The 23693-nt window shown below is 42.0% G+C and overlaps 1 protein-coding gene across 7 annotated transcripts in view; it reads left to right on the top strand.

The window, feature by feature from the left end:
* The window catches only part of DOCK3 (dedicator of cytokinesis 3), a 666839-nt gene that overhangs the window by 499825 nt on the left and 143321 nt on the right, over positions 1-23693 (top strand). For all 7 annotated transcript variants that reach the window (XM_030934847.1, XM_030934917.1, XM_030934886.1 and 4 more), the window contains 6 exons: positions 4034-4159; positions 16158-16282; positions 17784-17946; positions 18490-18596; positions 19167-19338; positions 20318-20415. In XM_030934847.1, coding sequence (XP_030790707.1) covers positions 4034-4159; positions 16158-16282; positions 17784-17946; positions 18490-18596; positions 19167-19338; positions 20318-20415 — 791 coding nt within the window. The remainder of the gene's footprint in view (positions 1-4033; positions 4160-16157; positions 16283-17783; positions 17947-18489; positions 18597-19166; positions 19339-20317; positions 20416-23693) is intronic.

Genomic DNA, 23693 nt, shown 5'->3' with positions numbered 1-23693 from the left:
ACTATTTTTAAATGACAGTTTTCCCTTATACATGTGCCTGGATGCCAAGTAGCTCCATGCAGTGTGCTAAATCTAGGCTAACGCAAGAGACAAATAAAATTTTATTTTGGGCCGGGCGCGGTGGCTCAAGCCTGTAATCCCAGCGCTTTGGGAGGCCGAGACGGGCGGATCACGAGGTCAGGAGATCGAGACCATCCTGGCTAACACGGTGAAACCCCGTCTCTACTAAAAACTACAAAAAACTAGCCGGGCAACGTGGCGGCGCCTGTAGTCCCAGCTACTCGGGAGGCTGAGGCAGGAGAATGGCGTAAACCCGGGAGGCGGAGCTTGCAGTGAGCTGAGATCCGGCCACAGCACTCCAGCCTGGGTGACAGAGCGAGACTCCATCTCAAAAAAAAAAAAAAAAAAAAAAAAAAATTTATTTTGAAAATGTAGGAAAGTTACTAGCAATTTGGGAAACTACAATTCACATCAATATTTGTCATGTTCTTTGCTTTATTTACTTATTTGATTTATAAAGAAGTGCCCTTGACTGCACATTCTTGGGACATAGTATGATTAAAACATATAGAGAATATTTAAAAAGAGAGATGGTAGTACTAATTCGTGAAAGAGCAACTTCTACCATTGCTTCACCAGGTTAAGATGATGAGATTTGTCTTGCTCCCCAGAGCGAGCAGGGACTGTGCCATGTGCTGTGTCTGATTTTTGTCTAGAACTCACAGACACTTGCCATTTAAACAGTGTTAGAAAGACCTCTCTGTGGGACACCACAGACTTCAGAGAGCCTCAGTTGGGATGGCTATAATGAGAGGAGGTCTGTGTAGTTGTGGAAAAGTCAGTAGGAGGAACAGGCTGCTTCTTTTTGAAGTATGTTAGAAACTAGCTGAGACCTTAGAAATCACCTGTTTCAACCCCCTCATTAAATAAATGAGGAAACTGAAGCTTAGCAAAATGACTTAGTGGCTGAACAAGGATAGAACCCAGGTCTCCAGACTCCAGACCTTTGACCTTTCTACTCAGTTGCCAAGCTTCTGAGCATGGGTTTTCTACTGCAGGACTCTGGGGTCTTCGTGTCAGAGAATTTTATAGATTGCTCAAGGAATATTTCAGGTCTTTATTAGTCTGCTTAATTAAAGATACATCTTTATTAAAAATCAGTTTACTTTGCTATAAATTTTTACTCATCTTTGTTAAATATTGTGGGCAGGTCATTGCCTTGCAGTTCTGTTTCCGAAGTCATTAGTGCTTTTCCTTCAAGTCACATAATTTAAAAATGCAGAAGCAATTGCTATACTGGGTTTGAATGCTGAGAGTAAATGTATCATCCAGCAATAACTCTTTTATGTGAACTTTAATAGATGTGGGTCTTCATTTCCATTGTTGGCCTCTTGGATATGTAGCTACAAACTGAACTTTTAACAGTTCCAGTAGTAGCATGAAGAGTATTAAGGACAAGTGAAGATAAAGCAGTTGACACACAAGTTTTCTATTTATTTTAAAATGAATGTTAACTACAATTTATTTCCATATCTTGGGCTGACATTAATTTATATAATTAATCCTCATCCAGCATTTCCACAAGGAGGGGTGGGGGCGTGTGGCACAAGAACAGAGTCAAGTTGGTGCCCTCCAATATTTTACACAGGTGTTAATTTGTCCAGTTACTTTTTGTGGGTCAGTCTTTAATCCGATAAGAGGTTCAGTAAGAAAATGGTTTTCTTGTATCAGGTGATCAGTGAGACCAGATTAATGGAGAAATTGTATAGACTTTGTTATTTTCAAATTCTTTGATTTGAGGGCCCCATTGAGATGATAGTCAGGTAGAACATCAAGTGTTGCCAAGGGACTGGTTGCATACTGGGTGAGTGAGTGGGTCACTTTTCTGAACTATGAAGGCTCTCTTGTGCCCAGAATCATGCCTTAGCATTATTTGGTATGTGCTTCATACCAACACAGGGTTTCAGAACTAGAAAGGAAACCCACAAGTTCCAGGATCCCATCTCTACAAAAGGACATACAGTTTTTATAGCCTCCATTGGTGATTTCTTTCATTCTTTGCATGTCTTTTCATCTGATCTCTTGCATGAACTTGAAGGTTTTCTCTTATTTGTTACGTTTAGAAGTAGAGAGCAGCTCTTTAGGATCCCTTTGGGTAGCTCAAAAACTAATTGTGATACTCTCAGCACCTTTAGTCAACATCTTCATGAGTTTCGCTTTGCATCTATAGGCCGTTTTGGTTGCTCAGAAAATGCAGAGACAAAAGGCAGTCAGCAAGTACTTAAATAAACCCTTGCCAATGCAGAATGGTTAGAGTACACCCACTGATTTTTTTTTTTTTTTTTTTTTTTTTTTTTTTTTTTTTTTTTTGGCTTTTGCCCTCCAACCGCAACTCCCTCAAATTACGGAGACTTTCATCCCCAGCTATTTGCTCATGCTGGGCTGTTTTGTAAGTCTGATTTCTGTTTACCCAGAGGATATGATTTGATAGCTACGTAAACACAACAAAGATGAATAAGTTAGGGTTATGAGGGGAGAGCAGATATATCCTAAACTGTTCTCTACAAAGATTATTGTGGTTTTGGTAATGGCTCCCAGCCTTTCAGGTTCATAAACTAATTGCAGTTTAGTCCGACAGTGATTAGGTTTAAGATAATTACTTTAGAGGGGCTGAAATCTTAAACACTGATTATCTAACCAGAATGCCAACTGGAATACTGTATGTTTGCCTTTTCAGGGCACTGTGATCCTGGTGTTAATGACACTTGAGATACCATGTTTGTAATCCCAAGGTTTCTTGGGAAGCATGAGTTTAGTAGAAGCAACAAGATAATCTTGAGGTTCTGTCTGGGCTGTAGTAGAACCGTATTTCATCCCTTGGCCCACCTCTGAGAGTACATATTCCTGGCTACTGGCATACTTTTCTTGCCAGATAAAATATCTGTAACCCTTCTATCTGACTTCTGTCTTTGACTACTTTTCCATTCCCTCCTCCCTCCCCATTCCTAGACCATTCTTATTTTACAATTCTACTTGTTACTATCTCCATTCCAGCTACGACTCTTCTAATTGTATTCATTATCATAACACCTTATTCCCTCATTTCTATAGATGTTCATCTGCTATTTAACTCACAAGTTTATAGACCAATGAGGGTGCCTCCTCTCAACCCATAGATCAACGCCTAAATTCTTCATCCTGTTAACAGCTAAACCCATTCACAGTTATAGAGGTAACGCTTCCTAATTCCATAGAGGCTTGACTGTTACAGCCTTCTAGCCAGTAGCTGCAGAGGGGACCCTCAGGAGGATGCTGTGGAGGTGGAAATTTCAGGAGATTCTAGCTTTGTGCACAACTCCAAGGGTGTAAGTAATGAGCCAGAAGGCAGCTCACCTGGGGGGATATTTCAAATACTTCCAAGTTTTGATTAAAGATCATGTGGAGGATCTGAAATCCTCATGGAGTCAAGGCTTGGTTAGTCCCGCAAAAGCACCCTCTTTTCTTTGCAGAATGTGATGTCTCCTCTGTTGCTAGCCAGTGCAAGATTAAACTAGCAAGTTACTTCCCACACTTTGACATACTCCCAGCATAAAACACAGCACATCTTAGCTTGCTCATTTCTCATATTTGGGATGCCCTGACTGAAGGTCTTCTTTGGTCATGCTTGTTTCTACTCTATAGATTTCTCTAGGTTCCTAAATATATAACTTATGTAGTTCAACCCTCTCATTCAGTAGGGCCAGCTGGACCCTAGTTGGATGCTGGGGAACGGAGGGAGAGACAACTCAATCTCCCAGACCTCGGTCTGTGTTTAATAGACTAGTTTTCTGGGTTATTGGGGTCACTTTGACTTAAATTTCTTTAGCTTTCCAAAATGTTTCTTGAAAATAACTTACACTTTTTGCCTCAAAGTTTTTCTCAAGAATTTTGCTGAACTTTGCAAATTTTCTTCTGGAAAACGTGACTATGTCTTTTCTAGTACTATATAACAGGGTAGAACTGTGATTCTAAGAAAATGCTTTTGGTTTTGCAGGTCTCATCATTTCTCTGCAGCTTCTTCGTGGAGACATGGAACAGATTCGGAGAGAAAATCCCATGATATTTAATAGGGGATTGGCAATTACAAGAAAATTGGGATTTCCTGATGTCATTATGCCAGGTATGCAGAACTGCTTGGGGCTGGGAAGGTAGATGGGTTAGGATGGAGTCTAGTGCTCCCCTCCTGAGAAGGTGGTGAACTGTGCTATGGAGGAGACCTGCAACTATTAAAATCTCCCACATCCCAAGTCAGGTTGCTTACTGCAGTCTGCAGTCAATGGCCCTTCGGCTCTTATAGGCATTTGTTCTTTTCCAGAAGCCCCTACATTGCATTCACCAGTGCAACATGACATTCCAGCAGATAGGTAGGCTTTGTTGTCTTCTATGAAGGCTGGATGGTAGGAGTGAATATGGAACCTTCATGGAGAGTTTTTATACTCTTCCTTCCTTTTCTTAGAAGATAATTGTCTCACAAGAACTTCCTGCTTAAGGGGAAAAATATATCAAAATATATGCGTGTAGTATCAGTGAATCCCATATGTGTAGGAATAGTAGATACCTTTCCATTTTCATGTATCAGAAAAATAGATCAGGCAAATGGTATAAGTTAGACATTGTGAATATAGCACTACCTGGTCAGCTTCTCAGGAATTGTCTCACCCATTTCATCTAATGCCCAGTGGAGAGCCAGGGCACAAATTGGGAATGCATTGACCCTCAATTGTGGTCCCAGTAGGTCGATATCAGGTTCATGTTTTCTAATTAGGCAGACGTGGGTAGGACTGGAAAAGTGGATCCCAATGGGGCATCAGAGCCAAGGGAGTTATCAGGAATGAAGAAGGGGTAGAGGCATGGTTCAGATGGATGGTAGGTGTCCAGATAACCAGAGAAGATGCAAATAAGGAGAAGAAGATTAGAACAGGTAAATGTCTGGTTGTCTGAATAGATTATAGGAGGAGTGGACCTACCCTCTCAGTTGAGTTTTTTGTTGTTGTTGTTTTTTGTTTGTTTGTTTGTTTTGAGACAGAGTCTTACTCTGTTGCCCACGCTGGAATGCAGTGGCGCTATCTTGGCTCACTGCAAACTCCACCCCCTAGGTTCAAGCGATTCTCCTGCCTCAGCCTCCCGAGTAGCTGGGACTACACATGTACACTGCCACACCTGCCTAATTTTTGTAATTTTTGTAGAGACAGGTTTCACCATGTTGGCCAGACTGGTCTCGAACTCCTGACCTCAAGTGATCCAGTACTGGCATACTGGTCTTGAACTCCTGACCTTGGCCTCCCAAAGTGCTGGGATTACAGACTTGAGCCACTACATCTGGCCTCAGTTGAGTTTTAATGCTCTGCTGAAAGCTTATTTGCTTTTATTGTAAAGGGCCAGGCCAGACTAGACTGAACTGATTGTGATCACTTTAAATATCACTTATTTGGAGTTCTTCATGGTGGTTCACTAAATTCTCTTGTTGGAAGCATTTGCCAGCACATACACAAAGGGTTGGGTAGCTTGGCCATAGAGAAGGCCTATGTGATGGGTTCCAGCTGCCTTCCAACTTCCCAGGCTATGCCCAGATTTATTTCCTGTCACCTTCATTTTCTCTCCATAGACACTGTAAATGCAGAGCAAGCTGCTACGCACAGCCTTCATCTTCTACTGATGCACACAGGAGAGTCTTTTGGATGGGAAACATAGGCTAGTAGATCAATTATGTTTTTCTCTAAATGCTAGGGAGACTTCATGCTTATGAAAGCTGTTGTAGGGGTAATGACCGCCACAGGACACTTCTACCATCCTGTCGTGACACCTTTCTTAGCTCTTTCTAGGCTGCTAATTACGAAAAGAGCCCAAGCATAGTCAGGCTTCTTGACTATGAAAAAAAAAAAAAGGGCCGGGCGCAGTGGCTCACGCCTATAATCCCAGCACTTTGGGAGGCTGAGGCGGGCAGATCAGGAGGTCAGGAGATCGAGACCATCCTGGCTAACACGGTGAAACCCTGTCTCTACTAAAAATACAAAAAATTAGCCGGGCATGGTGGTGGGCGCCTGTAGTCCCAGCCACTTCGGAGGCTGAGGCAGGAGAATGGCGTGAACCCAGGAAGTGGAGTTTGCAGTGAACCGAGATCGCACCACTGCACTCCAGACTGGGAGACAGAGGGAAACTCCGTCTCAGAAAAAAAAACAAAAAACAAACAAAAAAAAAGTTACCAAAATTGAAAAAAGAATAAATGGATACCAAAATCAACCTGGTGATCTTTTAAAAATTAAATATCTAGGTTTATGTGGTGGAATGTATCCCAAGGGGATATACTTAAAGTCCTTCTTTTCTCTTAAGAACTTTTCTAAGATTCAGATACTACCTTCCTGATAGTCTTCACATACTCCTGGGATTAAAACCAAGTGATCAGAGACTAGAAAGGAACAAGCTTCAGTCAAAAATGTATTTAAGCAAAATTTGATTTTAAGTTACATTGTCAAAATCTCATCTGTGGAAAGAAATCTTTTTTAGGATACTCTGCGTCTCTTCGTATCATTGGCACACAGCTAGACATGACTGTGGAAATGTGCAATTTCAAGCATTGGTGAGGCAAGCTGAGGTTAAGGGGATTTTCCCTCTGGGCAGCTAAGGTATCATCATATGATTTTCCCCACAAGGCAGAGATACTGGGCAGTCCTGGCAGGCCCAGGGTGGGGCTGTGAGCCTGCCTTTGAAGTACTGAGCGCTATAGCCGAAAGTGAGGACTGATTCATAGGCAGAGCAGCCCTTTTGCATAATCTGCCCCCTCTTCCATCCTTTCTCTTCCAGAGAAAAGAACTTTTGCACAGATGGCCACTCCCAGGGTTGTGGGCTGTTAACAACTCTCATTTCCCCCTTAATATGCCCCAATATACTGTCAATTGTAGGTTTGCAGTCCCTGGGCAAAGTGATAGGACTGTACCTGCAGGTCCTATTGGATCAGCAGGAAAAGTATGCAGGAGTGTTTTACATTGTGGTCAGCCTGTCTGGGGAAACAGTGACTGTTAAGAAATCCTTAGGAGTCTTTTTCAAACCCTGGCCACATCTCTACCTGCAGCTAGTCCACCCATCATCTGTGAGAGTGTTTTACTTGAGTTGTGCAGTCCCTCAGCTCTCACAGTGCTGGTGTGACCAAGTTACAAGAAATTGCAACTTCATCTTCTTGACCCATGAACATGTCGAGAAATAAGAAGGAAAGAAATCATGTCAGTAACTGTGACCATGACAGCATGATAAGTCTGAGAAATTAAAGTAAATGAAAAAACTAGAATTATTCATAAACTGTGATCCTTATTTTAAAACTATCCAGCATTTGGCAGAAACTATCAAACACTCATTTGGAAAGGTCTTTTTTTTTTTTTTTGGTCAGGATGGCCCAGATAGGTCCTTGTCAAAGCATACTAGCAAAGCTGTAAGGGAGAGTTCACACAAGGTCTAGCCACACCAGTAGCTAACATATGATTTCTAAAAAGATCTTCTTGGCATTCTACCATTGCTTTCCATGAGAGCATACATACATATCACAGGGATGATGTGAGCATGAGATATTCTGCTCTTCCATGACTGAGGCCATGACTACACAGCCATTCAGTTCTGCTCATGACCCTTGGTAATGAGCAAGAGGCAACAGTGATACTGCTGATGCTCTGGGAGCCAACCCAGGAAATGCCATCTTAGATTATGGAAGAACAAATAGATATGAGAAATTTAGCCACTTTTTTTTTTTTTTTTTTTTTGAGATGGAGTCTCGCTCTGTCGCCCAGGCTGGAGTGCAGTGGCCGGATCTCAGCTCACTGCAAGCTCCGCCTCCCGGGTTTACGCCATTCTCCTGCCTCAGCCTCCCGAGTAGCTGGGACTACAGGCGCCCGCCACCTCGCCCGGCTAGTTTTTTGTATTTTTTAGTAGAGACGGGGTTTCACAGTGTTAGCCAGGATGGTCTCGATCTCCTGACCTTGTGATCCGCCCGTCTCGGGCTCCCAAAGTGCTGGGATTACAGGCTTGAGCCACCGCGCCCAGCCTAGCCACTTTTTTTTAAACTGAGCATATAACCTTTTGTTAGTTGATCACCATATTTCAGTGGATACTTTTTCTTTCCTTCTGAACTCATTTTAGTGAAGTACAAAAGCTAATAATAACTCTATGGCACACTTTTAGTCCTTTTCTAGATTTTTTAAGAAGATGGGCAGGCAAGACAAACAGGACAGGTGTTCCAGGTAAACAAGTTGATGTTAACATTGTTTTCTGTAGCTCCTGTGTCAGAATTAGCTATAATAGAACTTTAAAGAAAACGGTTAGCCAAAAATGTATAACCTGAAAGAAATGATTTAAAACCTCTAACTCGGGCCAGGCTCAGTGGCTCATGCCTGTAATCCCAGCACTTTGGCAGGCCAAGGCAGGCAGATCACTTGAGGTCAGGCATTCAAGACCAGCCTGGCCAACATGGTGAAACCCCATCTCTACTGAAAATACAAAAATTAGCCCAGGGGTGGTGGTGGGCGCCTGTAATCCTGGCTCCTCAGGAGTCTGAGGCAGGAGAATCACTTGAACCTGGGAGGTGGAGGTTGCAGTGAGCCAAGATGGCACCACTGCACTCCAGCCTGGGTGACAGAGCGAGACCCCAACTCAAACAAAAACATTAAAATAAAATAAAACCTCTTGCTTGGTCAGACGCGGTGACTCACGCCTGTAATCCTAGCACTTTGGGAGGCCGAGGCAGGTGAATCACCTGAGGTCAGACATTCAAGACCAGCCTGGCCAATATGGCAAGACCCCATCTCTAAAAAAAAAAAAAAAAAAAAAAAAAAAAAAAGCAAAAATTAACTGGGCATGGTGGCGTGCACCTGTAGTCCCAGATATTCAGGAGGTTGAGACATGGGAATTGCTTAAACCCGGGAGATGAAAGTTGCAGTGAGCCAAGATAGTGTCACTGCACTCCAGCCTGTGCAACAGAGCAGAACTTGTCTCAAAACCAAAACCAAACGAAAACCTCTTGCTCAAGAAGGGACTGTACCCTTCTTCAGACCATGTCTAAGCCAGCAGAGATGTGCCACCACTTGCTATGGCTCTCTTTCTTTGCTTTCCTGGAAAGTCTGTACCCTGTAGTCAGTGGAAATAAAGGGCTTTGTCATGGTTCTTTGGGAAATACAATGATTTAACCTGTTTTCTAGGCCTTGAATTTCTAAAGTTATCATTGACTGTAGGTGATATGAGCCAAATTTCATATTAAATGGTTTTCTGTCTTGTCATAAGAAGCCCATCTACGATTCATTATGTTGTTCTAACAGATGACTAAGTTTTTTTCCTAAAGCAGTGGTTCCCAAACCTTAGTGTGCTTCAGAATCACCTGCAAGGCCCATAAAACACAGATTTCTGGGCCCACCCCAAGAGTTTCTAACTTAGTAGGATTGTGGTGGGACCTGGCAATTTGCATCTCTCACAAGCTCTCATATAATGGTGATGCTGCTGGTCTGGGACCCCCTTTGAGAACCATGTCCTAGAAAGTACTCTGCTTATGGATGCTTCTCCCCTTCTTGATTCCCTGTACTCAATTACTCCTCCCCTCTGGACGTATCTATTAGAAGGCAGCTATATAGGCATAACATCCTTTTAGAGGACCCTCTGACTCTTCCCCTTGTGCTCAGAAACACACTCTGTCCTTTTCTTTGACTCCTGACAGAAATGTGCATGTTTCATCACTGACCTTCAAGTGATGTTTCTTTCTTTTCCTGTTTGTCTTAATTGTTCTTGTTTTTCTCTGTGCTGTCCCTTCATTTTCGTCCCTTTCTTTCTGATGCAGAGATGAAGATAGTTGGGTGTAAGTTCTGTCTTTTGTGTGCTCTGTCTGCTTATTGCCTGCTTTGTTCTCATCTTCATTTGTTTCATGGAATGTTGCAATACTGGGGTGGGGTGTCATGTACATATTAATAATCCTCATCAGCCTCACCTTCTTGGGTAACTGACAAGACATGAAAAGAAAAGCTACCAGCCCATCCTATAGCACTATGTATTACTTTTGAGTATTCGCTAAGATCTGAAGAAACTGGGTCTAGAAAATCTTAACAAGCTTAAGGTGTATAGATACAGGAAACAATTTTTGTGTGAGACTGATCAGTTGCATTCATTGAAAAGAAAAGGAATCGTGCTTACTCCAAGCCACAAAGAATCAGAAAGGCAGAAAGCTTCTCTTTTTGGCTTTGTTGGGACATACTTCACATGAAAAGGCAAACTAACAGAGACATAGTTTTTGGAAGAAAGCTTTCCTCAAGGGGAGCAATGACGTTGTTTACCACAAGTGGGTTCATAGCGCTGGTCAATCTGAGTGTCAAATGAGGCTATGGCAGTGTATCTAAGGGATGGTTTAAGAATAATCACATCTAGTCTCAAAAGAGGTTGGAAGATCATCACATCCCTGATTCAAGAAAAGAAAAACTATATGTAGTGATGTCACACTATGCCCATACCTTTCATCCTGTTAGAGCAAAGAGCATCACTGACTTTGTTGCAATGGAAACCGGAAGTGTGACACCAAAGACATGGTAAGAAAAAGAAAGAATCCTCCTTTCCTGGGTACTCTAAAGAAGTCCTCTCAAGAGCGTTTCTTTTTTCTTTTTGTCTCTTCCTCAGGAAAATAAGAATACTCCATTGGTTACATACCTAAAACCATCCAAGTTAAATGGTAGCTGACATCGCTACATTTCCATGTATACTGTTAGGAGACATCCTTCTATTCTTCCAACAGATAGGCTTGGCATCATCCCAATTGTACTGAAAGAAAGTCAGTTCTCATCTACATGATCTTAAGGAAGAGAAAGCACATCTATAGAAACCCCTCCTAATCCTGTCTAGAAGTAGACAAGGTATAAATAATATAGTATTAAATATTATTGGGTGGTGTGTGGTGGCTCACATGTGTAATCCCAGCACTTTGGGAGGCCAAAGCAGGCGGATCACCTGAGGTCAGGAGTTCCAGACCAGCCTGGCCAACATGGTGAAACCCCATCACTACTAAAAATTAAAAAATAGCTCAGCGTGGTGGCGGGAGCCTTTAATCCCAGCTACTCAGGAGACTGAGGCTGGAGAATCGCTTGAACCCGGTTAGTGGAGGTTGCAGTAAGCCAAGATTGTGCCACTGTATACCAGCCTTGGCAACAGAGCGAGACTCCATCACCCCCCCCAAAAAAAAAAAAAAATATATATATATATATATATATATATATATATATATAAATACTTGAACCCAGAGCCTCCTAATACGAAGTGTGAGTAGTTTATACAGAAGGAATGTGGATATAATAAAGAACTCATATCAGATTTTGACTGGCCAAACTTGTTTGAGCCTTCCCAGGTTATTTCTGCTGGGATGGAATTCCACATAGGCTAGCACTAATGAAACATTTGGCCCCAAGTTCCAAGTAGTACTGGAGTATCTGGCAAGAGATTCTCTTGCTAACAAATGTTCTGGTGTCTGAGCTAGACTTCAGAGGTTGGGAGACCTCTGAGACTACTCTCAGAAGAAATCTGCAAACACATCATGAACTGTTTCTCCAGAGTCACCAGGATGCAGGTCTTCAGAGGATCAGACCTGTCACTCGTCTGTCACAGAGCTCCCTATCTATCCCCCTAAGATTTCTGGTGGTTGAACAGCACTGTTTACTTTTAAGATCGCTTACTCCATAAGCACCTCAGAGTATTCCAGGCCAATCCCTGTCATAATAACATAGCCCCAGGTTCATTACCTTGCTTTGTCCCAGTAGCTGTTTGTCTAGGCACACAACAATCTGTATTTTTGATGTGCAGTTGCAGTGTAGTGCAGCTGTTCTTCACACATAAACGTTTCTAGCCAGGTATCAGTAAACTATAGCCTATGGGCCAAATCCAGCCAACAGCCTATTTTTGTACTTCTTGCTAGCTAAGAATGTTTTTCTTTTATGTGTTAAAAGTGTTGTAAAAACAAAGAACACCTGCCAGAGACATACGTAGCCAACAAAACCTAAAATATTTACTATTTAGTCTTTTATAGAAAACGTTTGTCAACTCCTGTAAACTTAAGTGCCCAGTTTTCTGAGTGCAGCTGTATCAACAGATCCTGTGAGACTGTGAAAGGGACAGATATTTTATTCCAAGACCCTCTTATAAGAAAAAACTCAAATCATTCCACTTCATTCAGGAAACTCTAATGGATGTCACCCAGGCACTAAGCACTCAATGTAAGGCATTACTGATGCTGTAAGATACCCTGCCAACCTTAGGAAGCAGAAGGCACTTAACAAAGGGAGTCAGGGCTGCCCAAGGTCCTTCCTAAAAGAGAGACCCATCATCAGGGCTACCCTCAGAAATACCTACTCCTACTTCTTGTAAAGACTCACCCTCTCAGCACTCCTCCATGCTGCCTAAGAGTTGCCCAGTCCTCCACCCCTACCCAAACTCCATCAGTGTCCTCCCAGCAGACCTCCATGTTCTGGTTTCTTAGTGTTAAACAATGAAGAACATCAGAATCACTTGGTGATTTAAAAAAAAATATATGTACACAAGACCCACTGGAATTTCAAGGTGTGTATGCTAGAAATCTGTTTTCAACAAGTTCCCCAGGTGGTTCGAATGCAATCATCCAGGCACTGGTATGCAAACTAACCTCCAAAACCACTGCTCCATCTTTCTCTTTCTCATCTTCATTGTAATGTGCCTGCCCTCATGCCTGTCTCTCCTGGTAATATTTCCTGGCAGTTAGTGCCAAAGTTTACAGGAGCCTCTTGGAAACAGAACCTTAACCCAAAGGCATGATCCCACTGGTAGGTTTTGTGAACATGTAACATGCAATAGGGACAGCTGAAGAGTGGGGGAACCATGGAAGGCTATCTGTAAGGTAGGCAGGCAGGCCTGGGTCAATAGATCCCTGGAGCTTTTCACATTTGCTTCTGCTTATGTTTTCTTCTAGTTCCAAGAGAATTAGTGGAGAGCTTGATTGAAATGATCCCCCAGAGAGATTTTGACAAGAAGCCTCTCCCTCCCAGCAACATTCATTTTCACAAATTGCCGCTCTTGAAATTGAAACCATAATTGCATAATTGCAACCCATAAGCCCAGTAGCCTAATACCTAACCTGGCTGAGAATAGTTCTAGTCTAGACAGGTCTGTTCGCCAAATGAAGAGCAGCTAAAGACCTGATGAAAATAAACTGCTTCAGTCTGTAACTCAGAGGGTACAATTACTTGTATTGATAAATTTTCTCAGCTAGATGAGCACCAAGGGCATTCTGTTTTTTTAAAAAATGAAAACTACAGGAATATGTAGCTTAATCCTTCCATTTTGAAACTGGCATTTTACCTTAAAATGCTCTGCCCAGAAACTGAGCATATCTCTGTATGGTCAACACAGATCAAATTCTGTCATTAACAATCTCCAAGACACTAATTTTATTTATTTATTTATTTATCTATTTATTTATTTTTAAGAGACAGTGTCTCACTCTGTCACCCAGGCTGAAGTACACTGGCATGATCATAGCTCACTGCAGCCTCAAACTCCTGGGCTCAAGCAATCCTCCCTCCTCAGCCTCCTGAGTAGCTAGGACTACAGGTGTGCACTACCATGTTTAGCTAATTTAAAAAAAAAATTTTTTTTTTGAAGAGTCTCACTATGTTGCCCAGGCTAGTCTGGAACTCTTAGCCCCAAACTATCTCCCCACTTCAGCCTCCTTATAATCCATAGCAGGAATTACAGGTATGAGCCACCATGCTCAGCCCCTAGTTTTCTATATTAGTAATCTATATAATATATAACTAGGAAAAATTTGAAAATGTTTCATTTGAAGGACATGTTTGTTGTTTAACCTGTGTATAGAGCCACAGAAACTAAAAATGTTTGTACAGCCTACAATAATGTTGCTGGTAGCCAACAGGTAACTGCTTTTAAAAACCTCATAGATTATTTTGAGAATAACTTCCAGAGAGTTCAAATCAGGGTAGTATTTAAACTAAGCACCTATTCTTTAGATTAAGCATTAAAATTTTCTGGACTGTTTGACTCAGAAAAGGATAAAAATTAGAATTTTAGAATAAATAATAAAAAAATTCTAGATTATTCACTTTGTGTTAGCTTTTATTACTTAAATTCCATAGGAAAACTAATGTGCAATTAAAAGACCTTTATAAGAAGCCTGTTTCAATTGTTAAAAATTCCAGGTGTAACTATGATTTATCCCACTATAATAGCAGTAACCTGACTTTAAAGGAGAAAGTTAAAATGAAGAAAAATAGCAATAAGCCATAGTAAAGTTCTCAGTTAAGTTTGGATTTTACTTTCAGGACTGACTTTATTCAGCCTCTGTCCTGACAGTAACAGACTGATAAATTTGAGCTTCCTTTCTCGTTCTACCTGTCTTCCCCACCCAAACCTACCCTGTACTCCTGGGTGCTTTAAATAGTGTACCAGGAGGGCCCAAGCAGCAATGTCCAAAAGGAAGCAGATTAAGATTCTAGACTCATCAGAATTTAAAGCAGAGGCACTTCCCAATCCAAGGGTCTGTGCAGATGTGGTCCTCCAGACTATCCCACATATGCAACAGTGGCATTTTGGTATGATTTTCAAAACACATTTTCTTTTTCCTTCATGGTAACCTCAAGGTTGCTTGTTTGGGAAAGAAGATGGCTTTCACACATTAGGGAAAGTTCTTAGGGCTCCTGAGGGATAATTAATTACTTGTCATGAACTTTTCTTCCCCACTTTAGCTACAGTATTTTGAGAACCTTCATTATGCCACCAAATAACCACGATTGCAAGATTGCATACCTGTGATAGGAAAATGACCTGAATAATGGAAGGGCTAGTCACAAAGACCCTGAAATCCTCAAATATGTGCCAGTCCTGGTCTATTCCTGTTTCCTGCATGAGAGAAACTCAGATGCTTCCATTATTAGAAAGGTAGTCAGTGCAAAAAAGAGCATTATCATTTATCTCTGACCAAACCAGAAAGTCCACTTGCTAACCAAAAACAAACCCTGCTTCTATCATTGTGATTCCAGGTAGTAACATATTTAAATGTACCAGTTTTTCTAAGAACTGAAGTAGAAAAAAATACCTGATTTCCGAATTGCCATGTTTTGCAAGTTGTTTCATTACCTCTCATTTGGTTTCTTCAGGCTGCTAACACATCGTCATTTTGGTCTTACCCATTTTCCTTTGCCATTTTTTTCCCTTTGAAGTTTGTTGCCCCCACAACTTTTACTATTTTTTTCATATGAATAAAACTGGTCATGTTAAAGGTTTAGGAACTTAGAGCAGCCTAAGTACACTCTTATACATGAACAGGCAATGCTGTCTCCCCTCAACTCATCACCCTAAAAAGGAAGATATAACTTGGGTCATTTTAGACTTGAAGTTTGAGCTTCTCCTCCCCAGTCTTGAACAACAGAGATGGGCAAATTGGGCTGGAGTCAGAGCACAGGGAAGCAAAAAAGCACAACACATTGTTGCCTCATTGCCTTACTGCCTATGCTTCTGGAAAGTGATCTTCCAGTGCACTTGCAAACAAAAAGAAGAAAAAGTGACAGGTAGTCCAGTGACCTCTACCTGTCACTCCAGCAGGCAATGGGATTTGGAACAAAGCCTCCAGGAGGAAGGAAAAGTAATATATCCTCTAGTCAGAATGGATGTGGATTGCAAAAAGAAAGCATATAAAAAGTATAAATCTATAAAAGAGAAACCCTTCTTGAGGGAAAAGAAGAGGGATTAGTAGTTAAAACATAGGCATGTTAAAATGTTATTCCTGTTGATTCTAGAATCTTCCCACTTTGGGAGGCTTACATTACAGCCATTCTCCTTGAGGGGAGAAAGACTGAGCAGTCTGAGTATCTACAATCTGAAAGATTCTCCACCCTTGACAAGGTGTAGTGAACATCTTTAGAACTCAAACTTAGAGAACACATGACTAACCAACCTGGGTGCTGCTGCACTGATACTGGTAGAATGTCCATCATTATTAACCAAGCTTGGAATGCCCTGAGCAGCCACCCAAGCCCCAGAAGGTCCAAATGCTAGCCTAGTTCTCTGTGAAAATGGGGCAGTATGACTTCTGGAGTCATAAGGTTGTGGCATTTCTTTCCCCGCAGGTGATATCCGCAATGACTTGTACCTAACCCTGGAGAAGGGGGATTTCGAGAGAGGAGGAAAGAGTGTACAAAAGAATATTGAAGTGACCATGTATGTGCTTTATGCAGATGGAGAAATCTTGAAGGTAAGGCTTGCCAGTCAGTCATTTGGGTTGGAAGATAATCCTATAATAATTCTCTGTGGACTTTATCCAGAGGCCCATTCTCTTCAAGCAGGATTAAAATCACCCCATCAGCCTTTTTCTCTGCCTTTTTCTTTCTTGAAGAAAACCCTAAAGTGTGCTTTGATAATGACTTCCAGTATTGTATAGCCATTGTGGAAATTTATCCTAGTGTCTGACCTGAATCCCTCTTGCTCCATTTTAGACCTATTCCCTCTAGTTCTGTCCTACATGTTGTCTCTCTTGCCATTCCACCTAGCATAGAGCTGCCTACTTTTGATAACTGTTATTAGGTCCCATTCTGCCTTTTTATTCCTTGAGCTAATACAGAAAGTTATATTTACACTTTGGTCAAGAGTGGAACTTAGACAATCACTTCCTGGTACCAAGTTATAGGACAAAGAACAGCAGACTCAGGCCCTGGAAGATTAAAGCCAATGTAGTACAAGTGTCCTCTGTTACTCTTCACTGAAAGTGAAGACTTGGAGTGCTGTTTTTCTGTTGCATGTGAGCTTTTTCTTCAGTCTTGTCATGGTAAAGTCTGCGGTGAATAACAAGACATCATTTGCAGTCCGCTTGGTAGAAGACAAATCGGTGTTGTATAAACCTTGCTTCTGTGTGTTGGCAGCAGCCCTGTGAGATAGAACAGGAATGATCTTTCCCATTTGACAGAGAAAAAAGGTAAAATTAGTCAAAATTGTTTCCCAAATCAAGACAGAAATAAAGGAGAATGTTGAAATAGTAGTAGAAACAATGATTTATGTGTCATTTTAAAAACTTAACTCAAGAACCTAAGCCTGTTCACTGTTTGCATGGAGTGTGCCAGTGGCAGGAGAATGGTCAGCTGATCACATCACCCCTGTGTGGACAGGGACCTACTCTGGATTATGTGGCCCAAAGCTTCCTGTCGTCCAGACAAGGGCATGGGCAGTACTGAGACTGCATCTTCATGGCAATATTTGGGAGATGGGTTAAGTCTAACTTGGTTATATCTAAAGAAAGTCAGCCAGGGGTGACCTAAAATGCCAGTCCAGTGTGGGACTGAGGACAATTAGAAAACAGGCTCTCTCCACTTTGTAATTTAATTTTTTTTCTGATCTGGTAAAATGTTACATACAGTTGACTTTTCTCATGCAGCTTGTTGTTTCTCTTCTTAGTGAGGATGAAGAGCCTACCTTAGTGATTTAGATGCACCACCCTGCTTCTCTCTGTTTTTGAGGAGTACATGTGGTTACTTTCACCCCAAAGAAAACAAGCAGCATTGTGACTGCTGATTTCATATACCATCTACATAACTGTTTCCAAAAGTATTGAATTTAAATCAAATGTATTTTCTTATCTCATAGATTTTGATTAGAGCAAAAATGAGACCTTTAGACAAGAGAAAGAAAAGTGTCCTAGTGACACAGAAATCCAGACATTTCCTACCAGAAAGATGACATCTTATTTTGTTTCTTTCTTCCAGGATTGCATCAGCTTGGGTTCAGGAGAGCCAAATAGGAGTTCCTACCACTCCTTTGTCCTCTACCACAGTAATAGTCCTCGCTGGGGAGAAATTATCAAATTGCCTATCCCCATTGACCGGTTCCGGGGCTCCCACCTGCGCTTCGAGTTCAGACATTGTTCCAGTGAGTTAGACTTCCCCCGCCACACACGCACATTCCCTTGAGAGTATAAATATAACTGTCTCCTCTCTGGAACAGAATTAAGTGGATTCTTATTATTTGGGCAAGAAAATGAGGAGTTAGGAATAAACAGATACTCAGAGATGGGTTGTCACTAGAGGCTGTTCTTGGGACTGTAAAAGCAGTAATTCAAAACCACAAAGTCTTGTGTTGGCCCTTCCTAGTGTCTGACCTAGTGTCTGAAATTATTGTCCATTGTCATTCTCCTTTGAATATTCCTTTGTACCATTATTAAACTCCTTATTAAAGAGACCCTGGTTCATCAAGACCAGCAATTTAGTTTCTTTTTGGGTCTAGGTAGCCTATATGGCTTGAGTATGAATGGAAACTCATTTCAGTACGTTTCTCGTCATTCCTGCAGTCAGGTTGCCACCTAGTTAATGAAAGAGGTGAGGGACAAAAGCATAGGTGATAAGCACAAGGAGAATTTCCATGAGGAAGCAGAGTGGGAGGCAAAAAACAACTAATACTTGGCTCTGATTGCAGCAAAGGACAAAGGGGAAAAGAAACTCTTTGGCTTTGCATTCTCACCCCTGATGCGTGACGATGGCACCACCCTCTCAGATGATATTCACGAGCTTTATGTGTACAAGGTATGAAGCCTAGCTGCCTTTCATCCCCACCCCTCACCTGCCGAGGCTGCTCTCACATATGGTTCTCAGTTAGGTGGTTTTCACTGGGCAGGCCAGAAGACCCAGGGAAGTACACTGATGGGTGACAATGGGACATCTTTGAGTAGGCTTCTGTCTTCTAAGTGCAGTGGCCTTCCTCCCACAAGTAATCCCAACAGGTTCTTTGTTTTCTACTTCTCACTTCACTGGATGGAAATCCATTACCAACCCCTCATTGCCATTGTGGTCTTGTTTAGTACATTCTTAGACCTGCTATTTGAGATCATGGTACTGTCAGCTACCACAGCATAGCTGCCACCCAAGGTTACTTGCACATCAGGTGGCAACCACATGCCCTACCATATTCTGTTTAAAAGGCACATGAGCTGTTCTAGGGAGTTTCTGAACAGAAAGTACTCTTCCAAGATGACCTGAGGCCCAGTGTTCAGCCTTAGGAAGATGAGAGCAAATATCAGCCCAGAAATTCCTAGGATCTGGTTTTTGCGTGTTGCATGGCTCAGGGGACATTTTTTTCTCCATTTTTGCCTACAGTGTGATGAGAATAGCACGTTTAATAACCATGCTCTGTACCTGGGCCTGCCCTGCTGCAAAGAGGACTACAATGGCTGCCCTAATATCCCGTCTAGCCTCATCTTCCAGCGCAGCACCAAAGAGTCTTTCTTCATCTCCACTCAGCTCTCCTCTACCAAACTCACCCAGAATGGTAGGTGATAGTGCCTGCATGGTAGTGCCCTCCACCCTCCTCCATTGTTCACTCCACATTACTAGTGCATGTGAAGGGAGACAGAAATTATTCCTTCTTGATGCCATAATAATGAGCTTCTTTTCTTTTGAAGTTGAAGGAATCACTCAGCAATAGCAGCCTACAAGGTTTTCCATGGTTTTAGTAGCTCCACAATACATCCAGAGTTCACGGATGAGTCTTTGGCCTTGATCTCAGTCTGCGGTGATGCTTGCAGCTAGTTCTGTTCCTCTAGATTTCACCTGTCCTTGACTGGGAGAGTCTGGGCCTTGCTTGACCTTACAATAGCCAGGGTTTGGCCATATGCAGTGACTCATGCCTGTAATCCCAGCACTTTGGGAGGCTGAGGTGGGCAGATCACTTGAAGTCAGGAGTTCGAGACCCGCCTGGTCAACATGGTGAAACACCATCTCTGCTAAAAATACGAAAATTACCTGGACATGATGGCGCATGCCTGTAATCCCAGCTACTCAGGAGGCTGAGGCAGGAGAATCACTTGAATTCAGGAGGCAGAGGTTGCAGTGAGCTGAGATCGCGCAACCGCACTCCAGCCTGGAAAACAGAGTGAGACTCTGTCTTAGAAAAAAAAAAAAAGACGGCTGGGCGCGGTGGCTGAAGCCTGTAATCCCAGCACTTTGGGAGGCCGAGACGGGCGGATCACGAGGCAGGAGATCGAGACCATCCTGGCTAACACGGTGAAACCCCATCTCTACTAAAAAATACAAAAAGCTAGCCGGGCGAGGTGGTGGGCACCTGTAGTCCCAGCTACTCAGGAGGCTGAGGCAGGAGAATGGCGTGAACCCGGGAGGCGGAGCTTGCAGTGAGCTGAGATCCGGCCACTGCACTCCAGCCCGGGCGACAGAGCGAGACTCCGTCTCAAAAAAAAAAAAAAAAGACAAAAAATAGCCAGGGTTCATCCTCTTTTGGGCTTGCTTTCTAGTGGACCTCCTAGCTCTGCTGAAGTGGAAGGCCTTCCCCGACCGGATCATGGATGTACTAGGGCGGCTGCGGCATGTCAGTGGGGAGGAAATTGTTAAGGTATGTCTTCCACATAATTTAAACATACTGCATGAGGAAGAATCTGGGCAGAAGACCTTACTTTGTCATGATTTTTGCCAATAACTCTCTGAGACTGTTTCATCAGATTGTTGTTTTTTGTTGTTGTTGTTGCTGTTTTTGTTGTTAGCTTCCTTTTCCTCTTTTGGAATACTTATGATTTTATTTTTAACTGACAAATAATAATTATTTATCTGTATGGGATACGATACGATGTTTTGACAATGCAGAATATATGTTCACAATGCAGAATGACCACAACCTTCCCTCAGCCTTTGGTATTCCTCATTACACTTTCTACTTCTATATGTTCAATTTTTTATATTCCGCATATAAGTGTCATAGTGTGGTCTTTCTGTGCCTGACTTAATTTCACGTAGCTTAATGTCCTCCAGTTCTATCCATGTTGTCTCAAACGACAGGATCTCTCCCGTTTTAAGGCTGAATAGCATTCCACTGTGTTTATATGCCATGTTTTCTTTTTTTATTTTATAATTTCAGCTTTTATTTTAGATTTAATGGGTACTTGTGCAGGTTTGTTACATAAATATATTACATGATGCTGAGGTTTGAGATACGAATGATGCAATCACTAACGTACTGAGCATAGTACCCAGCCGTGAGTTTTTCAACCCTTGCCGCCATCCCTCCCCACTCTAGTAGTCCCCAGTGTCTGTTGTTACCATTTTTATGTCCACGAGTACCTAATGTTTAGCTCCCAGTTACAAGTGAGAACATGCAGTATTTGGTTTTCTGTTCCTGCTAGTTTCCGTAGAATAATGGCCTCTAGTTGCATCCATGTTGCTGCAAAGGACATGGTTTTCTTCTTTTTATCTGCATGGTATTCTATAGCATACATGTGCCACATTGTCCTTTTTTTTTGTTTTTGAGACAGAGTCTCACTCTGTCGTCAGGCTGGAGTGCAGTGGCGCAATCTTGGCTCACTGCAACCTCTGCCTCCCAGGTTCAAGCAATTCTCTTGCCCCAGCCTCCAGAGTAGCTAGGACTACAGGCGCATGCCACCATGCCCAGCTAATTTCTGTATTTTTAGTAGAGATGGGGTTTCACCATGTTGGCCAGGATGGTCTCCATCCCTTGACCTCGTGATCCGCCCACCTTGGCTCCCAAAGTGCTGGGATTACAGGCGTGAGCCACCGCGCCCAACCTATGTACCACATTTTCTTTATCCAGTTCACTGCTGATGGACACCTAGATTGATTCTATGTCTTATGATATTGTGAATAATACCACAATGAACATTCAAGTGCATGGGTCTTTTTGGTAGGATGATTTTTTCTTCTTTTGGATATATACACGGTAATAAGATTGCTGGGTCGAATGGTAGTTCTAGGTTTTTTTTTTTTTTTTTTTTAGTAAATCTCCAAACTGCTTCCCACAGGAGCTAAACTAATTTACATTCCCACCAAGAAGGTATAAGAGTTCCCTTTTCTCTGCAGCTTCAACAGCATCTGTTATTTTTTGACTTTTTTTTTTTTTTTTTTTTTTTTGAGAGATTGAATCTTGCTCTGTTGCTCAGGCTGGAGTGCAGTGGCATGATCTCAGCTCACTGCAACCTCTGCCTCCTGGGTTCAACTGATTCTCCTACCTCAGCCTCCCAGGTAGCTGGGATTACAGGTGTGTGCCACCATGCCTGGCTAATTTTCATATTTTTAGTAGAGACAGGGTTTCGCCATGTTGGCCAGGCTGATCTTGAACTCCTGACCTCAAGTGATCCGCCTGCCTCAGCCTCTCAAAGTGCCGGGATTATAGAAGTGAGTCACCATGCCCAGGCTTTTTGACATTTTAATAGTCACTCTGACTGGTGTGAGATAGTATCTCATTGTGGTTTTGATTTGCATTTCCCTGATGATTAATGATGGTGAACATTTTTTCATACATTTGTTGGCTGTTTGTATAACTTCTTTAGAGAAATGTCTATTCATGTCCTTTGTCCCAGGTTTTGATGGGATTATTTGTGATTTTTTGCTGATCTGTTTGAGCTCCTTGTAGATTCTGGATACTAGCCCTTTGTTGGATGCATGGTTTGCAAATATTTTCTCACACTCTGAGGGTTGTCTGTTTACTCTGTTGATATTTCTTTTGCTGCTAGCATAATTTATTGAATACGGAGTTATATCCTTATTGTTATTTTTGTTGATTTTGTCAAAGATCAGATGGCTGTAGGTAGGCTATTTTATTTTGAGGCTCTCTGTTGTGTTCCATGGGTCTGTGTGTCTGTTTTTGTACCAGTATGATGCATTTTTCGTACTGTAGCCTGGTACTGGGTGATGTGATGCCGACAGCTTTGTTCTTTTTGTCTGGGATTGCTTTGGCTATTTGGGCTCTTTTTCAGTTCTGTATTAATTTTAGAATAGTTTCTTCTAATTCTGTGAAAAATGATGTTGGTAGTTTGATAGGAATAGTGTTGAATCTATAGATTGCTTTGGGCAGTATGGCCATTTTAATAATATCAGTTCTTCCAACCCATGAGCACAGGATGTTTTTCCATTTGTTTGTGTCATTTATTATTTCTTCCAGCAGTATTATTTATTTATTTGTTTATTTGTTTGTTTTGAGATGGAGTCTCGCTCTTGTTGCCCAGGCTGGAGTGCAATGCCACAATCTTGGCTCACTGCAACCTCCGCCTCCTGGATTCAAGTGATTGTTCTGCCTCGGCCTCCCTAGTAGCTGGGATCACAGGCATGTGCCACCACGCCTTGCTAATTTTTTTTGTATTTTTAGTAGAGACGAGGTTTCACCATGTTAGTCAGGCTGGTCTTAAACTCCTGACCTTAAGTGATCCTCCCATCTTGGTCTCCCAAAGTGCTGGGATTATAGGCCTGAGCCACTGCACCTGTCCTCTTTCAGCAGTATTCTGTAGTTATGCTTGTAGAGGTCTTTCACCACTTCGGTTAGATGTATTCCTAGGTATTTTGCATGTATGGCTACTGTAAATGCAATTGCAGTTCTTGATTTGGCTCTCAGCTTGAATGTTGTTGGTATAGAGAAAAGCTACTGGCTTTTTTTTAACATATACCACATTTTCTTTATCCATTCATCTGCTGATGAACACCTAGGTTGTTTCCATTTCTTAGCTATTATGAATAATTTTGCAGTGAACATGGAAGTGCAGACATCTCCCATGTTCTGAAGATGTTAAGACATCTTCAGCCTACTGATTTCGATTTCTTTGGACATATACCCAGTAGTGGGATTGCTGGCTTATATGGTAATACTATTTTTAGTTTTCTGAGAAACCT

The sequence above is a fragment of the Rhinopithecus roxellana genome, chromosome 1 (genome assembly GCF_007565055.1).
Source record: "Rhinopithecus roxellana isolate Shanxi Qingling chromosome 1, ASM756505v1, whole genome shotgun sequence".
Classification (NCBI taxonomy): domain Eukaryota; kingdom Metazoa; phylum Chordata; class Mammalia; order Primates; family Cercopithecidae; genus Rhinopithecus; species Rhinopithecus roxellana.
This window is presented reverse-complemented; position numbering and strand designations above follow the sequence as displayed.